The sequence below is a fragment of the Panthera tigris genome, chromosome A2 (assembly GCF_018350195.1).
Source record: "Panthera tigris isolate Pti1 chromosome A2, P.tigris_Pti1_mat1.1, whole genome shotgun sequence".
NCBI classification, from domain to species: Eukaryota; Metazoa; Chordata; class Mammalia; order Carnivora; family Felidae; genus Panthera; species Panthera tigris.
In genome coordinates this window covers 9772989-9793485 of record NC_056661.1, presented here as the reverse complement: position 1 = coordinate 9793485, position 20497 = coordinate 9772989, and the positions used below count along the sequence as shown (strand labels likewise).

At 59.7% G+C, this 20497-nt stretch overlaps 1 protein-coding gene across 1 annotated transcript; it reads right to left on the bottom strand.

Annotated features, from left to right (window-relative positions):
- Positions 1-1093: 1093 nt before the first annotated feature.
- On the bottom strand, positions 1094-19259 carry ZSWIM4 (zinc finger SWIM-type containing 4). Its single transcript, XM_042978336.1, has 14 exons — positions 18986-19259; positions 16799-17000; positions 14806-15162; positions 14039-14187; positions 13796-13946; positions 12758-12925; positions 11835-12191; positions 9983-10120; positions 9413-9667; positions 8740-8875; positions 6509-6663; positions 5113-5276; positions 3479-3560; positions 1094-3074 (listed from the first exon to the last, which is right to left on the bottom strand). The coding sequence occupies exons 1-14, from the start codon at positions 19148-19150 to the stop codon at positions 2215-2217; spliced, it is 3339 nt and encodes a 1112-aa protein (XP_042834270.1). The 5' UTR covers positions 19151-19259; the 3' UTR covers positions 1094-2214.
- Between the last annotated feature and the right edge of the window lie 1238 nt (positions 19260-20497).

Here is a 20497-nt window from a genome sequence, read left to right as displayed (position 1 = left end):
CCCTCTACCCTCAATCACGCCTCTAGGCGGCGCAAAAGAACACGCCGGCACATACCTGCGGGAACGGGGGAGGCGGGGCAGATGGGCCCGTCTCCAATGGGCCCTCTCGGGCAGAGGGCAGTGCCACGAGCCAATCGCTGTGCCCAGCGCTGCCGATGCCCCGCCCACGACCGCGCGCGCGCTGTCTCGGCGCCCTCTGGCGGTCAGCTCCACCCAGCACTGCTCTGTACCCCGCCTGGCCGCGAAGCCCGTCCTCGCTTGCCCCGGCCCTGACAGTGACCCAGACACACTTGTTCATCTATCCGCCACACCCTAAAGACAAGGGGGGTGGGGGGTGGGGCCGTCCTGCTTCTCAGGAAACTAGGGAAAGAAGGCAACCGAAGGCCTTCTTTGCGGCCCCCCAGACGGCTCACTCCATTTGGGGACTGGAAGCCTCCACAGCGGCGTAGGAATCCAGACACGCCCAGGCCGCGCCCCTCGCTGACCACACCCACCCGCATTTCTCGCCGACGCCAGAACCCGCCCACCAAGGCCGAGTCGAAGCCCGGGATTCCTGTCTTGTGTGTGTCTCCCCCACCCAGGTGCACCCAGCACCTGTCTGGGTCCCCGCTTTCAGCAACTTGGAGACAAGTACCTCCAACATTGGTGTCTGGAGGCAGGGCACCCCCTAGTGGCCATTCCCAGCAGTTCAAGGGCCATGCTGTCCGAGGTGGGCAGGGTCAGTGGCTTCACCATGGTACTGATCAGGCTCTGCCTTTCCTTACGCTTTGGAACCCCACTATTCTCGGAAATGATATTCTTCCCGACTCGTAGGGCCACTGTGACACGTGTTGTAACAGGTGACAGGTATAAAGCTCTCCTCTTGGGGCTTGCCCAGCTCTCAGCCCTATTATCTACACTACTGCGAACGGACGAAACCAGCAGGCACTCCCATTCCACCCCTCGCTTGAAGTTGTGCCGGGAGCAGCCAAGGCTGGAGTTTTTCTGTCCAGGGATCAGGTGGTCCTGGTTCGGGGCGGGGGAGGGGGGTAGGGGACACACCTCAGTCTCAAAAGCTGTGTTATTAAAAAAAAAAAAAAAAAGAAAAAGGAAATACAATATACGGTTCAATAAATAGAAAAAAAGTTACAAAATGACATGATTTTGTCCTTAATTACAAGAGGAGAAAAGACAGAAGGGGTGATTGGGCGGGACACTCTCCCTCTTCCTCCCTGGGCCAAGGTGGGAAAGGGAGACCCAAGAGAGTCAGCAGCTGAGATTGAGACACAAATAGAAAGGCTAAATGAAGGGAAATAGGGAAAGGGAGAGAGTAAGATGAGGGGAGGAGCAGGGACACAGAGCAGGAGAAAGAGAGAGCCAGAGTCGGAAACGCCAGGATGCCAACCTGTCTCCTTTCCAGATCTGGGGCGGGGAGTCCCTGGCTCTCCTGCGCTCGTCTCCCCCCCCCCTCCCCCCCCCCCCCCAGGTTTGGAGGACAGTGTGAGCCTGGCTCAGTTCCTGAGTTGTATCCAGTGACTAGCAGGTAGGGGGAGGGACAGTAGTGACCCCTTGAGCCTGCCCTGGGACCTTGGCATCCTCGGGAATGGGAGTCCTGGCCGGAAGGGGGTGAGGTATGTGGCTGAGGCCTGAGGCCTCTTCAAATCCTTCAGTGGGAATGAGCCATTGGTCCCAGCTGGGCAGCCTGGAGGAGGCCCTGGGATGCAGAATGGGGCCCCTGAGGCGGTGAGGGGAGGGTACAAAAGGAGATTTAGATGCCCTAACAGGAGTCCCCTGGCCACCCAGAGTGGGGTGTGGGGCGGTCTGCTACGCTGGCTTTAAGAGCCACTTTCTGGAATGTCCCGCCTTGAAGCTCCCACCCCCACCCCCAGTCCAAGCCAGGCCTGCCTGTCTGGGGAGGGAGAGCTTGCCTATTGCTTTTGGGGTGCCCAAGGCGGGGTCATACCAGCTGCCCAAGCACACACCCCCTTCCGGGCCCCTGGGTGGCGGTATGGCTTCTGATCCTCACGTCTCGCACTCTCTTGCACACTCCTAGGCACGCGTGTGGCAGGAAGTCACCTCCCCAGCAGGCCTCCAGGGGATGGCAGGCAAGATCTCCCAGCTCCAGCCGGGCTCCTTCCCTGACTTAATACTGAAACGCCACGTGGGCCTCCAGTGCCGAGGCCCTGGATGGGGCGCTGGTGCCGCGGAGGCCGGGGTGAAGGGGGCCGCAGCCCCTCAACCGAAGCGCTCCCGCACCAACAGCATGAGCTTTTTCTTGCCCTTGTAGGTCTGTTTGAGGTTCTCCAGGAACTGGGCGAACTGCAGGTGCCCGTCAGGTGCCAACAGGAAGGTCTCACGGGCCTGGCCTAGGAACTCGATGAAGTCACCGTAGTGCCGCGGGCTGATGTGCGTGAGGCGCGAGTGGCTGGTGGCGATGTAGGCCGCCACCGCGGCGTCCAGGAGCTGGCAGAGCGGCGCCCGGTCAGCGCCCAGCGGTTTGGCGGCCCGACGGGCCCCCAGGGGCCCCAGGCCAGGTGCCGAGAGGGTCCAGCGGCGCAGGATGTCAGAGAGCATGGGGGCGCAGTGGATGCTGCGGATGATGAGGGGGACGATGGCAGAGAGCTCGTGGCGGCCCAGCGAGTGGCTGAGCGAGCAGGCCCAGAGCACATCGTTGACGGCAGGGTGGCTGTCCTGGTTGAAGGCGATGCTGAGCTGCGCCAGGGCCAGCGTGGCCAGCTTGTACGCCCGCAGTGGGAGGCCACGGTGCTCCATGTAGCGGGCCACGGTGAAGAGGTGGGCGTGGCCCAGACCGCCGGCCGCGGCGTCCAGCACGATCTGGTAGGCCGCCTCGAAGGCCGCGTGGTTCTTCTCGCACAGGGTGAGGGCGGGCAGGGCACAGTTCTGCGGGTCTTTCATGGCGCACTGCAAGGCCAGGGTCCGCGCACAGGCCCAGAGCTCCTCCCGCCGGGGCGCATCCAGCTGCAGCCGCGACAGCGTGGCGTGCGTGGTGCCTGTCACCGCCACGATGGTGGCAGCCTCCACTGGTGTGAATAAGGAGTACCAGTTCTGCATGATATTCATCAGGGCCTGGGGGCCTGGGGGGAGGCAAGAGGGCAAAGCTGGCCGGGAAGAAGGGCGGGGACTCCCAGGTGCGGGCACGGGTTTGCCCTGATGCGCCGTCCCCACCACCCAGGGCTGAAGACACAACCCCTCTGCCGCCACCCCAAGCCTGACGGAAGCCGCACCCCACCTTTCCAAAGGAGCGGGGAGCAGCGGGGCTGGGTGGGGAGAGGGCACGCTTTGGAGCCGCTGTCCCTTCTCCAAGCCACTTTAGCCTGGCCAGCTTCTGGGCCTCTGTCCAGCTCTGTCCCCCCACAACCCCCATCGCACCAGCCTGGCCCTGAGCTCGGGCTGGAGTCAGGGCAAAGGCCCGGCCTCTCTCTCATGCCTGCCTGCCGCCATAGGGAGACAGACGGCAGGTTCACTGGGGGACTCTCACCAATCTCTGTGGCACAGCTGACCAGCCAACGCACCATCTCCCTCCGCCTCCAGGTCATGGTGTTCAGGGTCATCCGCATCACCTGCAGCGTGGGAGGGGACAGGGAAGGGGATCAGGGATCCTGAGGGGCCCAGGAGACTCGGAAGTTAAGGGCTGAATCAGTGAGCCACACGATCTGGACACGTGGCCTGGCCTCCTGGGGCCTTGGTTTCCTCGTCTATAAAATGGGGATTAAAGGGGCGCCTGGGTGGCTCAGTCGGTGAAGCGTCCAACCGCAGCTCACGTCATGATCCCGCAGTTTGGGGTTTGAGCCCCGCGTGGGGCTCTGTGCTGAGAGCTTGGAGCCTGGAGCCTGCTTCGGATCCTGTGTCTCCTCCTCTCTCTGCCCCACCCCTGCTCATGGGGTCTCTCTCTCAAAAATTAAAATAACAGAAACACTAAAAAAATAAAATGGGGATTAAAAATAGTATCTACCGCACAGGGTTGTTCTGAAAGTGCGATTTTACTCAGGTAAAGCTCCTGCACAGTACTGGTTGCTTCAAAGCGCTCAGCCCAACGCCAGCCATTACTGTTACTGTTATTGTTGGTGTTATTCTGAGGCCCCATGGAGCCTACCCCAGGCAACCAACCAACCTGCCCCTTCTCTCTAGAAAGTTCCATGCTCGTGTCAGATTTCCCCCTGGAGGCCCAAAGCACCTGCCCCACAAGTCCCACCTTCCCTGCTTGCCTCTCCCCCCGGCTCCCTCCCCAAGTCCTGTCTGGGGGCTCTGCCTTCTGAAGGCTCCTAAACAGTGTGTCACCTCTCTAAGGGACCCCTCTCTGCTCTCACCTCCCACATACCCCCTGCCACGGCTCCACTCCCCCACAGGAGGTTGTTCTGTTCGGGGCTAATCCCGCCTTCTGCAGCCCCCCTGCTTGCCACTTCTGGGAAGGTCCCAACCCATCCTGCAAGCCTGCCCCCAACTGTTCCCTATCCTCCTATTTTACTTCGCAAGCACTCTGAGGCCCCGCCCCCTCCGGGTCCCACACCCTGCTTTTGACTCCTCACCTACAAGCTGCACCCCTGCTGGCCTCTGACTTGCCCCAGCAGGACAGCCCTTGCCCGGACGGCCCCTGGGGATGGCCCCAACTCGCAGACCCGGCCTCGAAGACCTCAGACTCAGAGGTGGCTCCTCACCTTCAGGACCCTCCCCCGGGCCCCGCCCCCTCCGCGGGGACCTTTCCTTCCGGGCCGGTTCCCAGCAAGCCCCGCCCCCAAGCAGGCTCCTTATTGGCTCTGCTCCCTCAGCTTCAGCCCCGCCCACCCAGGGGCCCCAGCCTCAGGCACACCAGCCCCAGGCCCCACCCCAAGCCCAGCACCCTAGGCTCTGCTGCTTTTTGTGGCCCACCGGCTCACCTGCGGGACCCGGGACCCGCATCCTTGTCCTCAGTCACACCTCCAGAAGTGGACTGTCACCTTCAGACTCTGCCACACAGTCCCTCACTCATAAGCCCACCCCAGCTGGTGACCATTCCCTCATTGCCAGACAGGGCTCCTCGCGGCCCCGCCCCCAGAGGTGTCGCTCACACGCAGGCGGGGCCTCAGGCAGCCTTCCCCTCTCCCCTCCCCCCCCCCACCCCCGACTCCCGCCCACCTGCAGGCCCAGTTCCAGCGCAATGCCCAGCAGCGTGGTGTCCGGAGGCGCGCTGGCAGGGGTGGCCGTCTTGCAGGCGTCCTGGGCCAGCTTGAAGAGCAGGGCAGGCGAGTGGATGTTCTGCTGGATGGAGCCCAGCACCGCATGAAGCCACTTGGGGTCTCCTGGGGTGAGGGAAGGAGGAGGGCAGGGTCAGCACGCCTGGCACCAGACCCTGCTGCCGCCTGACCTGTTCACACAGCTTCCTCCCCACTAGGTGCACCCGTGTGAGGAGGGAGAAGCACCCGGCAGCGGTTCCGTAAAGATCCAGACCACTCTTGGTACTCCCTCACCCGGCAGGACAAAGCCACAAAAGGACCCCTAATTGTCAAGGGCATTGATTCTGGACCCAGAGCACCAGGGTCCCAATCCCTGCCTTGCCATTCACTAGCTGTGTGATGCTGAGCAAGGCACTCCACCTTTCTGTGCCTTGGCTGCGCCATCTGTAAAATGGGTTAAACTAACACTATGCTACCTGCCTCACGGGATGGGGAGCCCACACTTGAAAAGCTTTGACAGGGCAAGAGCTATAGAAATGTGAGCTTTTATTGCTGTTATTGTCACCGGCCCCGATCCTATAATTCTGTCGCTCCACTTTCAGCCACACGGGCCTCCTCTGTTCCTCAAACATACCAGGCACAATCTAGCCTCAGAGCCTGTGAACTGGCTGTTCCCTCTGCCTGGAATGCTCTCCAGGCCTGGACTGCACCCTCCCCAGATTCATGGTGAAGCCCGGATCCCCAGGATGATGGTATCTGGGGGTGGGGACTTCCAGAGGCACTGGGTCCTGAGGGTAGGGCACCGTGATGGCATCAGTGTCCTCCTGAGAAGAGGAAGAACTTGGAGCTCTTTCTCTGCCAAGGGAAGACACAACAGGAAGGTGGCCGTCTGCAAGCCAGGAAGAGAGTCCTCACTGGGAACCGACCAGGCTGGCACCCTGATCTCGGACTTCCAGCCCCCAGAGCCGTGAGAAAATAAACGTCTGTTGTTTGCGCCCCCTGGTCTGTGGTTCTGTCATGGAGGCTCCAGGTGACTGGGACAGCAGATATCGGCCATAGCTCAGTCCTCTTGGCTTAAGCATTAGCCTGCTTTAGGCGCTTCTTCCTCTCTTGCTTACTGAGTAACATAACTGTTTACCTTGCGCGTGGTCTGCCTGCCCCCACTAGAACGTAACATCACAGGGCGCGGGATTCGGAACTGTGTTGTGTGTCCCTAGCACCCGGGGCACTGCCTGGGCCATCTAGGAAGTGCTCAAGGAAAACTGAAATCTGATGAAGGAGTAAAAAGGAGAGGGGAGGCATGACAGAAAGGAGGAAGGAGAAGGCAGAGGGGGACAGGGGGCAGCCGCTGTCCTCACCCTTGGCAGCTGTCAGCATGGCAGAGGCCAGCTCGCATTGGCGGGTCTCCAGGTGGCCAAGGATGAACCAGCGGGGGAAGCGGTTGCTCATGATGGAGTCCAGCGGGTTGGGGTGAGGTTCTCCGGCTGGAAACGCGGTCTCCAGTACAGGCAGCCTGGGGCAGGGGACGGGGAGGGGGAGAAGCGCAAGATGTTCACTAAAGTACTGCTGATACCCTTCACAGTTGATTAAATAAACGATACTCTATTCATATGCCAGGGCCAATAAAAATGTGAGGTTATTTGTGTCCTGATGCGGCCCCTGTTAGCCTTTCTGTCACCCCTACTCTGTTCCAGGTACCGTTCCCCTCAATGTCCCTCAAATACAATGAAGCACAGTCCGACCTCAGGGCCTTTGCACATGCTGCTCCCTCTGCCTGGAACACTCTTCCCCAGACATCCTTATGGCTTCTTCCTCACCTCCCTCAAGTCTTTGCTCAAATATTTTTCAGTGGGCTCTTCCGTGACCCCCCCCCCCCGCATCGTGTGAACTTCCCACTCCCAACTCTCCCAGGGCTTCTTTGCTATAGGTCACATCTGACACACAATATAGTTTACCTATATAATTTTTTAATTTTAAAGTTTATTTGTTTTGAGAGAGAGAGAATTCCAAGCAGGCTTCATGCTGTCAGGGCAGAGCCCCACACGGGGCCTGATCTCACAAATGGGGAGATCATGACCTGAGCTGAAATCAGGAGTCAGACACTTAAATCGACTGAGCCACCCGGGCCCCCCTATTAATTTCTTAATTGTCTCCCCTGCCCTAAAACCTCAGCTCCATGAAGGCGGGCATTTGTGACTATTTTATTCACTGCTGCATATCCAGCAGCCAGAACAATGCTGAGCACACAAATGTTTGGGGGAGGACTTTACGTGCCCACTATGGCATATTGTTAACCGGCTTGCTCTCTATAGATGTAGTTTATATTTAGAAAGTTCTTCTAAGTTGTCAGATGGGATCAATAGCCCAGAAGAGGAGTCAAGACTATTCTGGTTTCAAATATTACTGAAGTTTCCTCAACATGTGACTCTGGACACACTTTAAGTGTGTGTACGTGTAAAACGGGGGTCAACATACTTACTTCTCTAGGTTGTTAAGATTACACGAGGTAATGTGAGGCGTGGGTTTGGACCAGGGACCGGCACCGTTTCTTTGCACGAGTCTGGACAGCCGGTATTTTTGGCTGTGCAGGCCATTTGGTCCCTGTCCCAACAACTCTGCCACTGCCATGTAAATTAGCCACAGACGATACATAAATGAATGGGCGTGGCTGCGTGCCAATAAAACTTTACTGCTGGACACTGAAACCTGAGTTTCGTATACTTTCCATGGGTCGCAGAATATTCTTTTGTTTTCAAACACTTAAAAATGTAAAAACCATTCTCGTCTCCTGGGTTGTACGGGAACAGGTGGCAGGCTGAATCTGGCCCGTGGGCTGTTAATTTGCTGGGTCCTGCTTAGATATCCACAGCTTTTCAGAGATGATTCTTTCCAAATATTCTGGAAAGATGCACCCTAAATGGGATCGTCTGAGATTGGGGACAGACTGCACTTTATTTGTTGGGCATGGCTTAGTACACAGAGGGCCTCTAAAAATTCCGCTGGGGCTCCCGGGTGGCTCAGTCAGTTGTGTCCAACTCTGGATTTTGGCTCAGGTCGTGAAATCAAGCCCCATGTCAGGCTCTGTGCTGAGCGTGGAGCCTGTCTGAAATCCACCCCACCCCCCCTCTTTCCCTCACCCTCCCTCTGCCCTCCCCTGCAGGCACTTTTTCTCTAAAAGAAAAAAAAAAAAAAGTTGCAGGTGCAAGAAGGAGATACAGGATGCATCATGGGTGTAAAAGGAAGACCAACTTTCAATTTCCAGACCATGGGTTTGCTGAAATCTTGATTCTTGTGGGTTAGATAAGAAAGTGGTGACACGGCTCGCCTCGGAAGAGATCTGGGTAGGTTGGGACAAAAATGTCTAGAAAAGGACTCTGAATTCTGTGTCGTGTGGATATCTCTCAAATTCAAGATCATAACACCCATGCATATTTAATAATCAAAAGCACAGGGCAACCAGGCTGCCAGCATGAGGGAGACGGAATTAAGCAGGCTGTGAGTTCAGGCGGGAGGACCGGGCTCCAAGGGCGCCTCTCACCCTCCAGTCCGGCCCGGTCCCCTGGGCCAGTCCCCAGCCGCCCCTTCTCACCTCATGGCTCGCAGCGCGAGGCGGTAGGCCAGGTCAGGGTCGTGGGGCAGCAGCGCGGTGAACAGGTAGCGGGCACAGGTGTGCATGGGCACGCTCTCCCGGAAGAGCACCTCTCCGAAGCCACTGAAGGGACCCGCTGCAGGGGCATGCTGAGCTCAGCCCCCAGGTGAGGGCTCGTCTCCACCGCCTCCCCAGGCTCTGAGTAGGGGGTAGGCTGGCCCCAGGACAGAGGGGCAGGGGCTGGGGGTTAAAGAGGTCGCGGAGATGGGGGTGCAGGGCCGAGTCAGAAAAACGCAGGAGAATCCGAAGAGGAGACCCGGCCTCCCCCTTGGTAGGAGGCAGGACTCAGATACGAGACGGGGCTGCACCCGCTCCAGGGGCGGGTGGGGGCCTCAGAAGGCAGGGCCACGGGCAGAGCCAGTGAAGTCCAGCTGGGCATCAGGGACCAGGCTCCTCGACTCCAAGGTGGGAGAGGGGCAGCGCCTCAGAGGCCACAGCGGCTACTGGCTGCCGGAACTTTCTCGGGAGCCGGGCCAAGGGCCGGGTCTCACCTTTTAGGCGCTGCCTGCCGAGCTCTGAGCGAACTATGAGGGCCGAGAGCCGGCAGCAACCGGCCACCGCAGGTGGGGGGCGGGACCCCGCCTTCAGGAGCGGGCTGGGGGCGGGGCCTCACCTTCCAGCAGCAGCCCGGCCTGTCTGCGCAGCACCTGCACCAGCCGCTCGTCCAGCTCCACCTCCTCCAGCAGGGCCAACAGCTGCTCCTCGCTGCGCACCACCTTGTCTTGGGCGTACAACCCCTCGGGCAGGGCCCGCTGCTGCCCCAGGCCCAGCAGTGCCACCTCGAGGGCCAGCGCCAGGTAGGACTCCCCAGGGCTCCCGGGCACCGGCACGTGCTGGTAGGCCACCTTCCGCTTCTCGGGGCCCGAGTCTGTGGGACACGGGTTTCGGGCTTCAGGACCCGCTTCCTGGGACCCCAGCGGCTCTCCACCTCAAGCGGGGGGCCTGGGGGCTCAGGTTTAGGGGGAACCCAGCGGCTCCCAGCTCTAACCAGACACTTCCTACCAGCAGACAGTAGGTCTATGGTGGCCTCGCGGTCAGGAGAAGCGGGGTCTACGGGCTGCTGGCACCGGTTAGGGGGTGTGGCCAAGGATAAGGGTGCGGCCCTACTTTCTTTTCTCGGGGTGCTGGGCCGGGGAGGGTGGGGGGATGCCCCTCTTCCTCCCAGGGGCCCCAGTGTAGGCACCTGGGTAAAGGGCGAGGGTTTCCTCCTCCAGGCGACAGGCCTCCAGGAGCGCCCTGCAGAGGCAGCCAATAGGGTCCAGGGGGTGGCCCACCCAGCCTTCCGTGTTGGTGATGCACGTGTTCCCTTTCTGCAGCAGCTCTGCAGGCAGTATGGGGGGGGCTCAGTGCCTGCCCCTCCACAAGCCTAGTGTGTGTGTGGGGTTCTGCCCTTGAACCCCTAGCCCGGCCTCCCAGCGCCTGCCCACTGCCCACCCACCCGGCAGCCATCTTCTCTGCCCCCTGAGCTCTGTAGCAGCCCTCACCTCCACAGCCTTGGCCTCCTGTCCCACAGCCAGACCTAGGCCTGGCAGGTCACAGGATGAAAACTGGGTGCTTTCTGAAACACCTAACCGGTGCCATTCTCCTCTTCTTAATCCCTCCCATCATTTTCCATCTCACCCAGCTGTCCCGACCCCACGTGGCCACCTGCCCCATCCGAACGCCCATTCTCCGATCTCCTCCCCCTCCTGCCTCTGGGATCCTGCCCATGTTGTTCTTCTACCTGAAACGCTGTCCCTCCCTCCTGTTCCCCTGGAAAACCACAATACATCTCTAAGATGTACAGCTCTCAGTGGTTCTGCGGCAGGGCGGGGTTTCTCTGTGCCTCTAGGCCAGGCCAGAACTCTGCCGGGGTCCCAGATCCCCCAGGTTCCCGTTATACCCTGGGCTCAATTTCCTGATAAGTTGCCCTCCTGCCTCCCCATAGCCAGTCCACAAACATGTTCTTTTTTTGGCCCATACACTGTGGCTTTTTTTGGTCCCCCTAATACGAATTTGAATTTGGTGCCCATGTTTAAAAAATTCAGTAAATGGGAGCACGTGGGTGGCTCAGTTGGTTAAGCGTCCAAATTCGACTCAGGTCATGATCTCACTGTTGGTGAGTTTGAGTCCTGCACCAGGGTCAGCGTGGAACCTGCTTCGGATTCTCTCTCTTCGCCTCCCTCTCACCCTACCCCCCACCCGCCACTCACTGTCTCCATCCCCCAAATGAATAAACTTAAAAAAAAAAAAATCAGGGGTGCCCGAGTGGCTCAGTCCGTTAAGCGATCGACTTTGGCTCAGGTCGTAATCTTGCGGTTTGTGAGTTTGAGCCCCGCGTCGGGCTCTGTGCTGACAGCTCGGAGCCCGGAGGCTGCTTCGGATTCTGTGTCTCCCTCTCTCTCTGCCCCTCCCCTGCTACACGCTATCTCTGTCTCTCAATAACAAATAAACATTAAAAAAAAAAAAAAATCAGTAAATTTGCACATCATACAATCCAGATTTCTGGCCTGTCTTGAAAATCTGGGCACACTGGGTCCACGTTCCTGAAAGACTTGCGGCTGGTGCACCCATCCTGTTCCACGGGAGCTGGAAGCTTAGAAACTACAAGTCCCAGGCTCCTTTGCGTGAGGTGCAGAGGCTGGGAAAGGATGAGGCTCTTCTGCAGCCTTCACGAGCAGGTGTGTGACTGTGCAGGGCACAGACACAAGGGCTTGTCAGAAGGTTCCGAGTGTCCTCCTGGACGCAGCCCACAGTGCAGCCACAGGCTGCTGAGCTCAATGTCAGCAGTTTGCTGAAATCCCTGTACTTCGGAAGTTCAGGTTCTTGAGCCTAAGCAGTGGTATCCCTGACTCTTAATGCTGCAGCCCTTCCAGTAGTTTTGTGAGGCCTCAATCCCCTGTATTAAATTCTTTTCGGTTCCCGACACCTTCGACTGATCTGGCTTTCCCGGTGGGACCCCGAGCGGTACCCACAGATGTCAGGGTTGCCACAGTGCCCAGCAGTCGGCATTTGTGTCTAGAGCCCCAGGGTAGTATGACAGTCGTGGCACCCACCTTTTTTCTGCTGCTTGTAGCTTTCAAGCTGATGCCGTCGCTGCAGCCGGAGTGAGTTGACTATGGCCCCTGCCAGCCGCAGGGCCTGACGGGGGTATCCATGGGCACGCAGGGTGTCCACACGGGCGCACGCGGTGGGGAAGGGCTCACCCAGCCACAGTGGGCGGCCCTGGGGGTCAAAGGTTGGCTTTTCACCGCCCATGGTGCCTGTGAGGCTGGGGCCGTAGGAGTCGCTGGCCAGGATCCTCTGCAGGTGAGTGTCGCTCCAGTGCAGCGACCCAGCCTGCAGGGCGCGGCCGAAGACGGTGTGGCGGGAACCTCTAGCGCCCACCTCCTCTTCCTCCTCCTCCTCTGGGCCTGCGGGAGAGGCGCCCAACATGGCCTGGTAAGGGGGCCTAGCACTCGGGGCTGAGGCCAGCTCCCCTGACTGGGTGCCAGCTGGGGACTAGACTCTGGGCTCAGTGATGGCTCTGTTGGAGGAGCTGTTACAGCCCTTCATGCCAATGGACAATGGAGGTGGAATAACTGTCCATTGGTCTCTCTGTCCGTCCTGCCCCTTCCCTGGACTCCATTCCTTTCTCTCTCCGTCTCTACCCCCACCCCCATTCCTCACTTTCTCTTCTCTCTCTTCCTCCGTCCCTCCATCTTGACTCTACCTGTCTCTCTCTTCTCAATAGCTTTTTTCCTTTTCTCTCTGTCCCCCCACCCCTGCCTCCATGGCCAGGAGAGCAGCCCAGAACTATAAGCGTCTTAAACATTTCACTTCCTGTGACTCAGGCTGCCTGCCGCCCCTGCCTGGGCACTCCCTCCCTCCTGCTGGCAGGGGCTGGGGGCCCCTCTGCTCTCCCCCAGAGCACCGTGATGGGGAGACTGGGCACCAGGCCAGCTTTTTGCAGGGGGAATGGCAGGGACCCCTCTCCTACCTCGGCTGAGGGTCATGGTGGGCTGCAGGCTGGGCTCGTCAAAAGAGTAGTTGCCCTCTTCCAGCGGGCACACGTCCAGCTTGTCCCACTTGCCAAGCAGCTGCAGCCAGCTCACTCGCTCCTCTGGTCTGCAGTGGGGGCTCAGGACGACACACACCCACAGGGCCCCTGGGGAGGGAGGGCGGGTGGTCAGTGTGGGCACGAGGCAGGCTCAGCGTTCATGCCAATAGGAATGGGCACACACCTGCGGAGTGCCTAGTGCGTGCCGGGCACTGGTCTCTGCTGACCCCTCATCTCCAGCCTCTGAGGTTGCAACTGATAGTCTTTTCACCTTACCACCCAGAGAGGTAAAAGCAGTTGCTCAAGGTCACACAGCTGGGAAGTCAGGACTGGAACCCAGACTCTTCCTCTTCTGTTGTTTTTTTTTTTTTTTTTTTCCCTATAGCACTTATCACCATCTGTTTACAGGGGTCAGCAAACTACCCCCCGTGGATAAAATCGAACCCACCCCCTGGTCTGAACGGCCCGCGAGCTACCATTGACTTCTATGTTTTCAAATGGTGAGGGAAAAATAAATCAGAAGATGATTTTGGGACCTGTGAAAATTACGTGAAATTCACATAAATAGCCGCTGTAAACAAAACTGTATTGGGACGTTGCCACGCCCATCTGGTGATATGTCAGCGGCTACTTTTCCACAACAACGGTCAAAACTGAAGCTGTGACAGAGACCAGTGGCCCACAAAGCCAAAGCCACAGACAGTCGCCCTTATGGAAAAGGTGTGGTCAGAGGGGTTGGTAGTATCTGATAGGATCTTATAGTGTTCAGTGTCAGCTCCAAGAGGGCAGGTATTTAATCTTTGTTTTCTGCTGCAGCCCCAGCACCCGGTACAGTGCCTCTTACATCAGAGGGGCAAATGAGCAGAGAAAGGATTCAGGGGCCAGACCCTAATGTCAGGGTGGGCAAGACCTGGCTGCCAGGGCCGCCGCGGGAGCGGGAGCCCCGGGTCCAGTGCGCCGCCTCGGAATAGGCCTTACCCAGCTCGTCCCACAGCTGCCGGCACTTGTCGGTCATGCCAGCGCCCTGCTGCCGCCACAGGGCCAGGCGCGGGTCCTGCAGGAACTGCTCAGTCATGAGGATCAGCATGCGCGCCCCGTTGGAGTCCCGCATGCGCAGCATCTCCCGCACCTGTGCCGGGGATGGGGGTGGGGCGGGGTGGTGAGGAGGGGGCGGGGCGCCGGCACCTCCGGGTCCCCGGCCCCGCCGCGCCTGCGCAGCACCTTGCAGAACATGGAGCGCAGCTGCTGGCTGGCGCCGTAGTAGCCGCCGTTGGATAGCAGCTGCTTCACCTGCTCCTGGATCTGCTCCTCGTCCAGGTGCCAGCAGTTGGCATCCTCGATGCCTGCGCCCGCTGTGGGGTCTGGGGCACCTGCGGGGACGGAGGAAAAGTGAGGCCGGGGTTTCCAATCTTCCACCAACTCCCACCTGTCCACCACCCTCGGTCTACCTTGATCCTAATCAAAGCCCATCCCCCCTCACCGATGCGGTCAATACCACCCACTCCCCATTCACCCACATGATCATTCGCTCACCCAACACCCCACCATTCCCAACGGCCCAGCCATCTCCCTACCGTCCATCCTACGCCATCCTCTCCCAGCCCCCTGTAGCTCCGAACCCTCCCGGAGCTCACAACGCCTCCTGGTCTGTCTCCCACCCGACACCCACCCACGTCCACATACCCTTCATGCCCTCCACCTACCCACACGCAGGCCTGCTCCTGTGATCTTGGCGCACCCCCACCCGGGGGCTGAATCTCCCGGTTGGCTGATTTCCAACCATTCACTCATCTGCCCGGGGCCAGGTCAGATCCAGGATCTGCGCTTAACTGGGTGTGTGACCTTGACTTCAGGCCATGGCGCTCTCCCCACCCCGACTCAAGGATCCAGGGGACCTAAGGATTCCATGGCAAATGCCTGCCTCGAGGCCACCGAGGTGGCTGCAAGCTGAGGCCGCGCCGCCCCATCAGGCCCCCGGGTGCCCTCACCGTGCACCAGGTTGATCTCGGAGCCCAGCAGGAGGATCTCATCAGCCAGGCGCTGGGCAGTGGGCAGCACCTCGGTGTGGTGGGCGCTGATGAGGTACTGCACGAACTTCTGCAGCTGGTCTCGGTTCATCTGGGACAGCGTCTCAGAGATGGGCAGCCGCAGCTCCACCTGGCGGGCGTGCCGAATTCGGTAGAGCGACAGGGCCACCACGTGGGCGCAGTAGAAGAGGTCCCGGTTGTCGCAGCCGCAGCTCACAGATGTGATCTTGCAGCGGTCAAAGCTGATGGAGACGCGGTAGAGGCGCTCGGGCTCTCCGGGGCCCCCCGGCTCCCGGATGTTTCCGCTCAGGTGGAACCCTAAGACCAAAGTCAAACCAGCCGCCCGCTGTGTCACCCGGGAGACAGGGGTGCTGTCCATGGTGCAAGGCAAGACCCGGATGCAAATCCCCGCGGAGTGACCTAGAGCAAGCCACTTAACCTCTCTGTGCCTGGCTTCCTCATCTGTCAAATGGGAGTGAATAGTGACATCTTCCTCATGCCTTTGTGATGAGGATGAAACGAGCTAATGCTTGGTAAATGTTTAGAACACTCACTGTAGGTATATAGTAAGTCCTAAATAAATGCTGGCTCCTGTTCTAATTCTGAAGAATATTATAATGATGACGTTGAAGGTGGTTTTCTCGGCCCTTGGATTACCGTGGCTACAGCCTGGGCTCCGGGGGCCCTGTAACTTCCTGGGAAGATGACAGAGGCCTATGACACTTGGGGGTGAGGGGCTGATGTGGCAGGCGAGGGGCCAGGTCATCCCATCACCCCCTGCCCCTCCCTGGCCCCTGGGGAGCCCAGATGCCAGGCTTATCCAACTGGTTGGGCAGCTCAGGCCCCAGCCGGCCCTGGCTGCGTCACGCAGAGAGACAGTGGCACAGAAACAGTGGCTTCCTCATACCAGCTGAAGATGGCTGAGCCTGGGGTGGGCTGGGCCATGTCCGGGCAAGGGGGCCTCCAGGCTGCCAGGGTTCAGGGAGGACCGTCTTGGCCAAGCCCCTGCCTCCAGTTAGGAGAAGCGGCGCTCCCACATGAGAGGTGTAGCTTTCCAGGGCTTACCCGCTTTCTGGCTCGACCTCTACTTGTCCGCTCCTGAGCCCCGCTGCCTGAGGTCTAGAATCCTTTCACCTCTACTTCTAAACCTCTGCCCCCTACCCTCACCTGGACCCCACTGCCTGAGGCCTAAGACCACCCCTCACAGCTGATCTCAAGCTTCTACTCTAGGCCCCCACCTAAGCCTCGTTGCCTTAGGTCTGAGACCGCCAGACCTCTGGCGAGAGCTCCCCCGAGTCCCTCTGCCTGAGGTCCAAGACTCCTTCTCACCTCTGGCTCTAGATCTTTGCCTCCAACCCTCGCCTGGCCCCTGTGTCCTGAGGTCTAGGATCATTCTTACCTTTGGCTCTAAACCTTGGCCCTAAAGCATCACCAGGTCCCTCTGCCTGAGGTCTGAAACGTCCCCTCCTTCTTGTTTACAATTGCTCCTGCCTCAGGAGCGTCCTGGCTGAGGCCCCCAGGACCACCTTTGCCTTTAGCTCAGAATCCCGTACCCACCCCCAAGTGGACTCAAAGCCTGAGGTCTAGGGCTTTTCATCACTCTGTCTCCACCTCTACCCCGATCCCCATAGTGGCCCTCCACCTGGGATCTAGAAATAGCCTCAGCCCTCAGCCCTCAGCTGGTCCTTGCTGCCTAAGTTCTGGGACCTTCCTTCCCCTGCTTTCTAGTTCACCATCCTTCCTCCCAGCCGCATCTAAGCCCGCTGCCTGAGGTCCAGGCAGATCTCTGATCCTTAGCTCACAATTTCTTGCATAATCCTTCCCGGGCATGGAAGCCAGACATCTGGAACCTCCCCTCGCCCTGGCCCAGGCCTCCCTCCACTCCCTCCTCCTCCTCCTCCGTGCCTGCTCTGGACCTCCTGGCCTCCCCGGCAGGGGTGGGGGCGGCACTCACCCACTTGCAGCACTCGGTCTACGGCCCCGCTCTGCAGCAGGTGCAGCCCGCGGGTGAAGGGCACCCGGGCATCATGCTCGCCCTCTGGGGGCTGGTAGCCCAGCGACGAGTACATACATATCTCCCGCTCGCTGCGTGGGAACGACCAGAACACAATGCGCTTCTGGACCGGCTCTGGCACCCGGGAGAACCGCTCCTCGACCTGCGGGAAGGGCCAGTGGGTTAGAAACCCCGGCTCGAACCCTGGCTTTTGTCGCTCAGGAGTATGACTTTGGGCAAGTCACTTTGCCTCTCTGTGCTTGCTTTTTCAAATGTGATGTGGGGATGTTAACAGCACTGCCCTCCTGAGTATCACGAGGATTAAATATTCATTTACATATGAAAATACGTTTACAATAACTCCTGGCCTGTACTTAGTGTTCCAGAACTTTCTGCGACCTCCCTCCTGGATACCAGGTCCGGGGGTCCCGCTGTAACATAGACCCACCTCCAAGGCTCCGAAGGGGCAAGAGAAAGGGAGACAAAAGTGATAAGAATAGTGATCAGGTCTCCATTTTCTCAGCCTACACTGTGCTAAATGCTTTATGTATGTGATTTCCCATAATTTCCATAGCAACATCTCAAGTGAGACTAGTTATCACCCCATTTTGCAGCCTGGAGACTCTGAGGCTCAGAAGTGGGGTGAATTCACTTGTTCAGTCTCACAGCTGGCAAGCTCCAGCTACCAAGACAGACTCTGTTCTCAGTTTCCAACGGCCCACAGGAAGGGAGGGGTGTCCTCGTCACCCCGTGGGCTCTGGGCAGTGAACCAAGCCGATTGAGCCTGCGTTCCAATCTGGGCTTGCTAACTCACGGGCTTTGTGACCTTGCGCACGTTTCTCAACCTCTCTGTGCTCCAGTTTCCTCAAAGTGGGAGGGAGAACGACAAATCCCAGAGGGCTGCAGAGGATTCCATGAGCGAGAGTTTTCCTAGCACCAGGCCTGCCCAGGGCAGGTACGTGGGAGACCCAGAGATGGTTTAGGATTGGGAGGGGTGGCAACCTCCCAGAGCCCCCAGTCCTGGGTTTCTGGGGGAAGTGGGTGGGCCAGTGACTGGCCGAGGCCTTGGGGATGGTTTGGCAGATGACTAAGGAGGGATTTTTCCAGGCCGTGAATCAGAGCCTGCCCCCATCCCCACTTGGCGGCCCAGACTCATCAGTCCCGCAGACTTCCTAACTCTGGAGAGGCCAGGGAGCAAAGAACACCCCTCAAAGCCAGACAGAGGACAGAACCTATGGGGGCTGCAGAAGGCTTGGTCAGACCCAGGCCACACCTCCACTCTCCAGAGGCCCACTCTGAGGCTGGAAAAGGGGACTCTAACCTCCCCAGCCCCGGGGCATCATGGCAGAGCCCTCAGAAACTACAGAGGTAGGGTTCCAGTGCACCTGTCCGGGTACTGTGACCCAGGCCTCGCCCTGCTGCTGATCCCCTGGAAGGACTGGGAGGGCTGGGGGGTGGGGGGTAGGGGCGGGGGCAGAGGGAGGGCGAGCACTGGGGAAATAGAGGGATGTGGGAGGGTACCCTCACCCTGGAGGGGTTGGGCAGCCCCAGGTGGGAGGTGGTCTCAGAGGGAGGGGGGGCAGGACCCCAGGGAAGGACCTGGAGGAGGACGGGGGTTCCCCAGGAGACAGGTGGGTTCTGGAGGCACGGATCAGAGACAGAAAGGAGTATCTTGAGGCTGGGATCTGTAGAAATGGAGGGGGGGGGGGGTTCTACTGGGGGTGTGGGGCAGCGATCTGGGGTGTCCAAGTGGGGGCGGCTTACAGGAGTTGGAAAGAGGAGTGAGGACTGAATGGGGTGCTGAGGATGGGTGGGAAGAGAGGGACTACGGGGCAGGAGGAGAAGGAGAAGGAAGTGTCCTGAGCTGGGATCTAGGGCGCTGAGGGCATCTCTGTTCTTGTGGGCTGGAGGGCAGGGATGGCAAAAGGAATGGGGGCGGGTCACAGGGCTTGAAGAAGTGAAATGGGAGGATGAGGGGGTGTTTCGGGGCGGACTTAAGGATCCTGAAGGGGATCTCTCTCTGGGAGTGTCTCATGTGGGGGCAGGTCCGAGGCTGGGGGTTGGGCAAGGGGAGGAGAAGGCAAGTCGGAGAAGGGGCTGGGGGTGCGTCCCTCCCCCCCTCCACCACCCCCCCCCCGCCCCCGTCACCTGCTCGAAGGCCCAGCTCTCGGCTACTCGCTTGGCGCTGAGGTCCAGCAGCGCCTCGGGCCGGCCCCGGCCGCGCACGGCCCCGGCCCCGGCCCCGGCCCCGGCATCGCGCTCCTCAGGTCCCACGGGGCAGCCCCGGCTCCGCTTGGCCGCAGGGGGGTCCATCGGCCGGACCGGGGCCGGGGCGGGGCCTGTTGGGGGGTCGGTCCGATGCCCGCTTTGCTTCGCCGGATCCCGCGCCCCCTACCCGCCTTCCAGTTCGTCTTCCGCGCTCGGCCGCCCCGGGACCCCAGCCGCACCCACCCCCGCCCCGCGCCGGGCCGGCCGGGTGATGCGGCCCCTTTAAGACTCTTCACAACAATGAAGCTGCCTCAGTCGCCGCTTTATCCTCCGCCGTCGTCCCGCCCCCGCCGCCCGTCCCCATTGGCCCCCCCCTCGGCCTCCGAGGCCCTCCTCCACCATTGGCTGCACCTCCAGACTCGTCCCTAAATTCTCGCTGTTCATTCGTTGGATGTGCCGCCTGTCTTTTGGGGGAAGCCCAATCAGAGAGCTCATCGGGCTGCGCTGTCAATCATGGGGCACCTGCGGCCAATCACAGTAGGAGGACCCCCGCGGCGCAGGCCGTACGCGAAGTTTCGGGGCGGGTCCTGGGTTCATTCACAACATTCCTCTCCCGCCCCCCTCCGGCTGGACAGCGCGCCCCGGGCAGCTGGGGCTGCGCCCACACACGGCTTTGTTTACTGAGGGTCGCTTCCGGGCTCCGCAAGGGGACAATCAACAAGGCTCGGCCAGGGAGCGAGACTGAGCGGCGGGATTCCAGGGCAGCCGCTCGGCCCCTCCTCCCTCTGGGCTGTGTGATGCGAGAAACTCTCTCAGCGTCTCTGGGCGCGGAGTCAAGTTTTGATGTTTTGGGGGATGGCGGGGCGGGCGGGGGGCGGGGAGGATCACAGTCTCCTTGTGGAGTTCATGGGGGCTGCAGACCTCCTCTCTAGAAACAGAGCTCAACTCAAGCCCTAAGAGAGGAACCCCTAATCCATTCTATGCCCTGAACATTACGTTGAGTCATAGGCAGTTGCTGATCTTCGACCGGTTTTGACCGACTAAAATGGCAATTTCGTAAGATTGAACTAATACTTGTCGAATCCGATCACCTTTAATTGTTTTTCCGACCCATTTTGTCCTGGACACCGTCTCTCGCCCGGAAGCCGCCCTTGGTCTTGATCGCCGGCCCCGCCCCCACGGCCCACGCCATCCTTCCTTTCCCCTGTCCTTAGAAAACCCGACGTTTCCCCTTCGGCACGCTTTTCGCCATTATCATTACATTTCTGCATGTGTTTTAGCAGCTGTTTAGTTTCTGACTCTTTCCTCTCCACCGAGACCCCCGGGGGCGGTCGTTTGGGTAATCGGTGTACACCGCAAGCACCCGAACAGCAGCCGGCACACAGCAGTCAACCCGTAACCTACCGACTGAGCCAACTCAAACTCTGTTCCCGTTCCGCTGAAATGTCTACA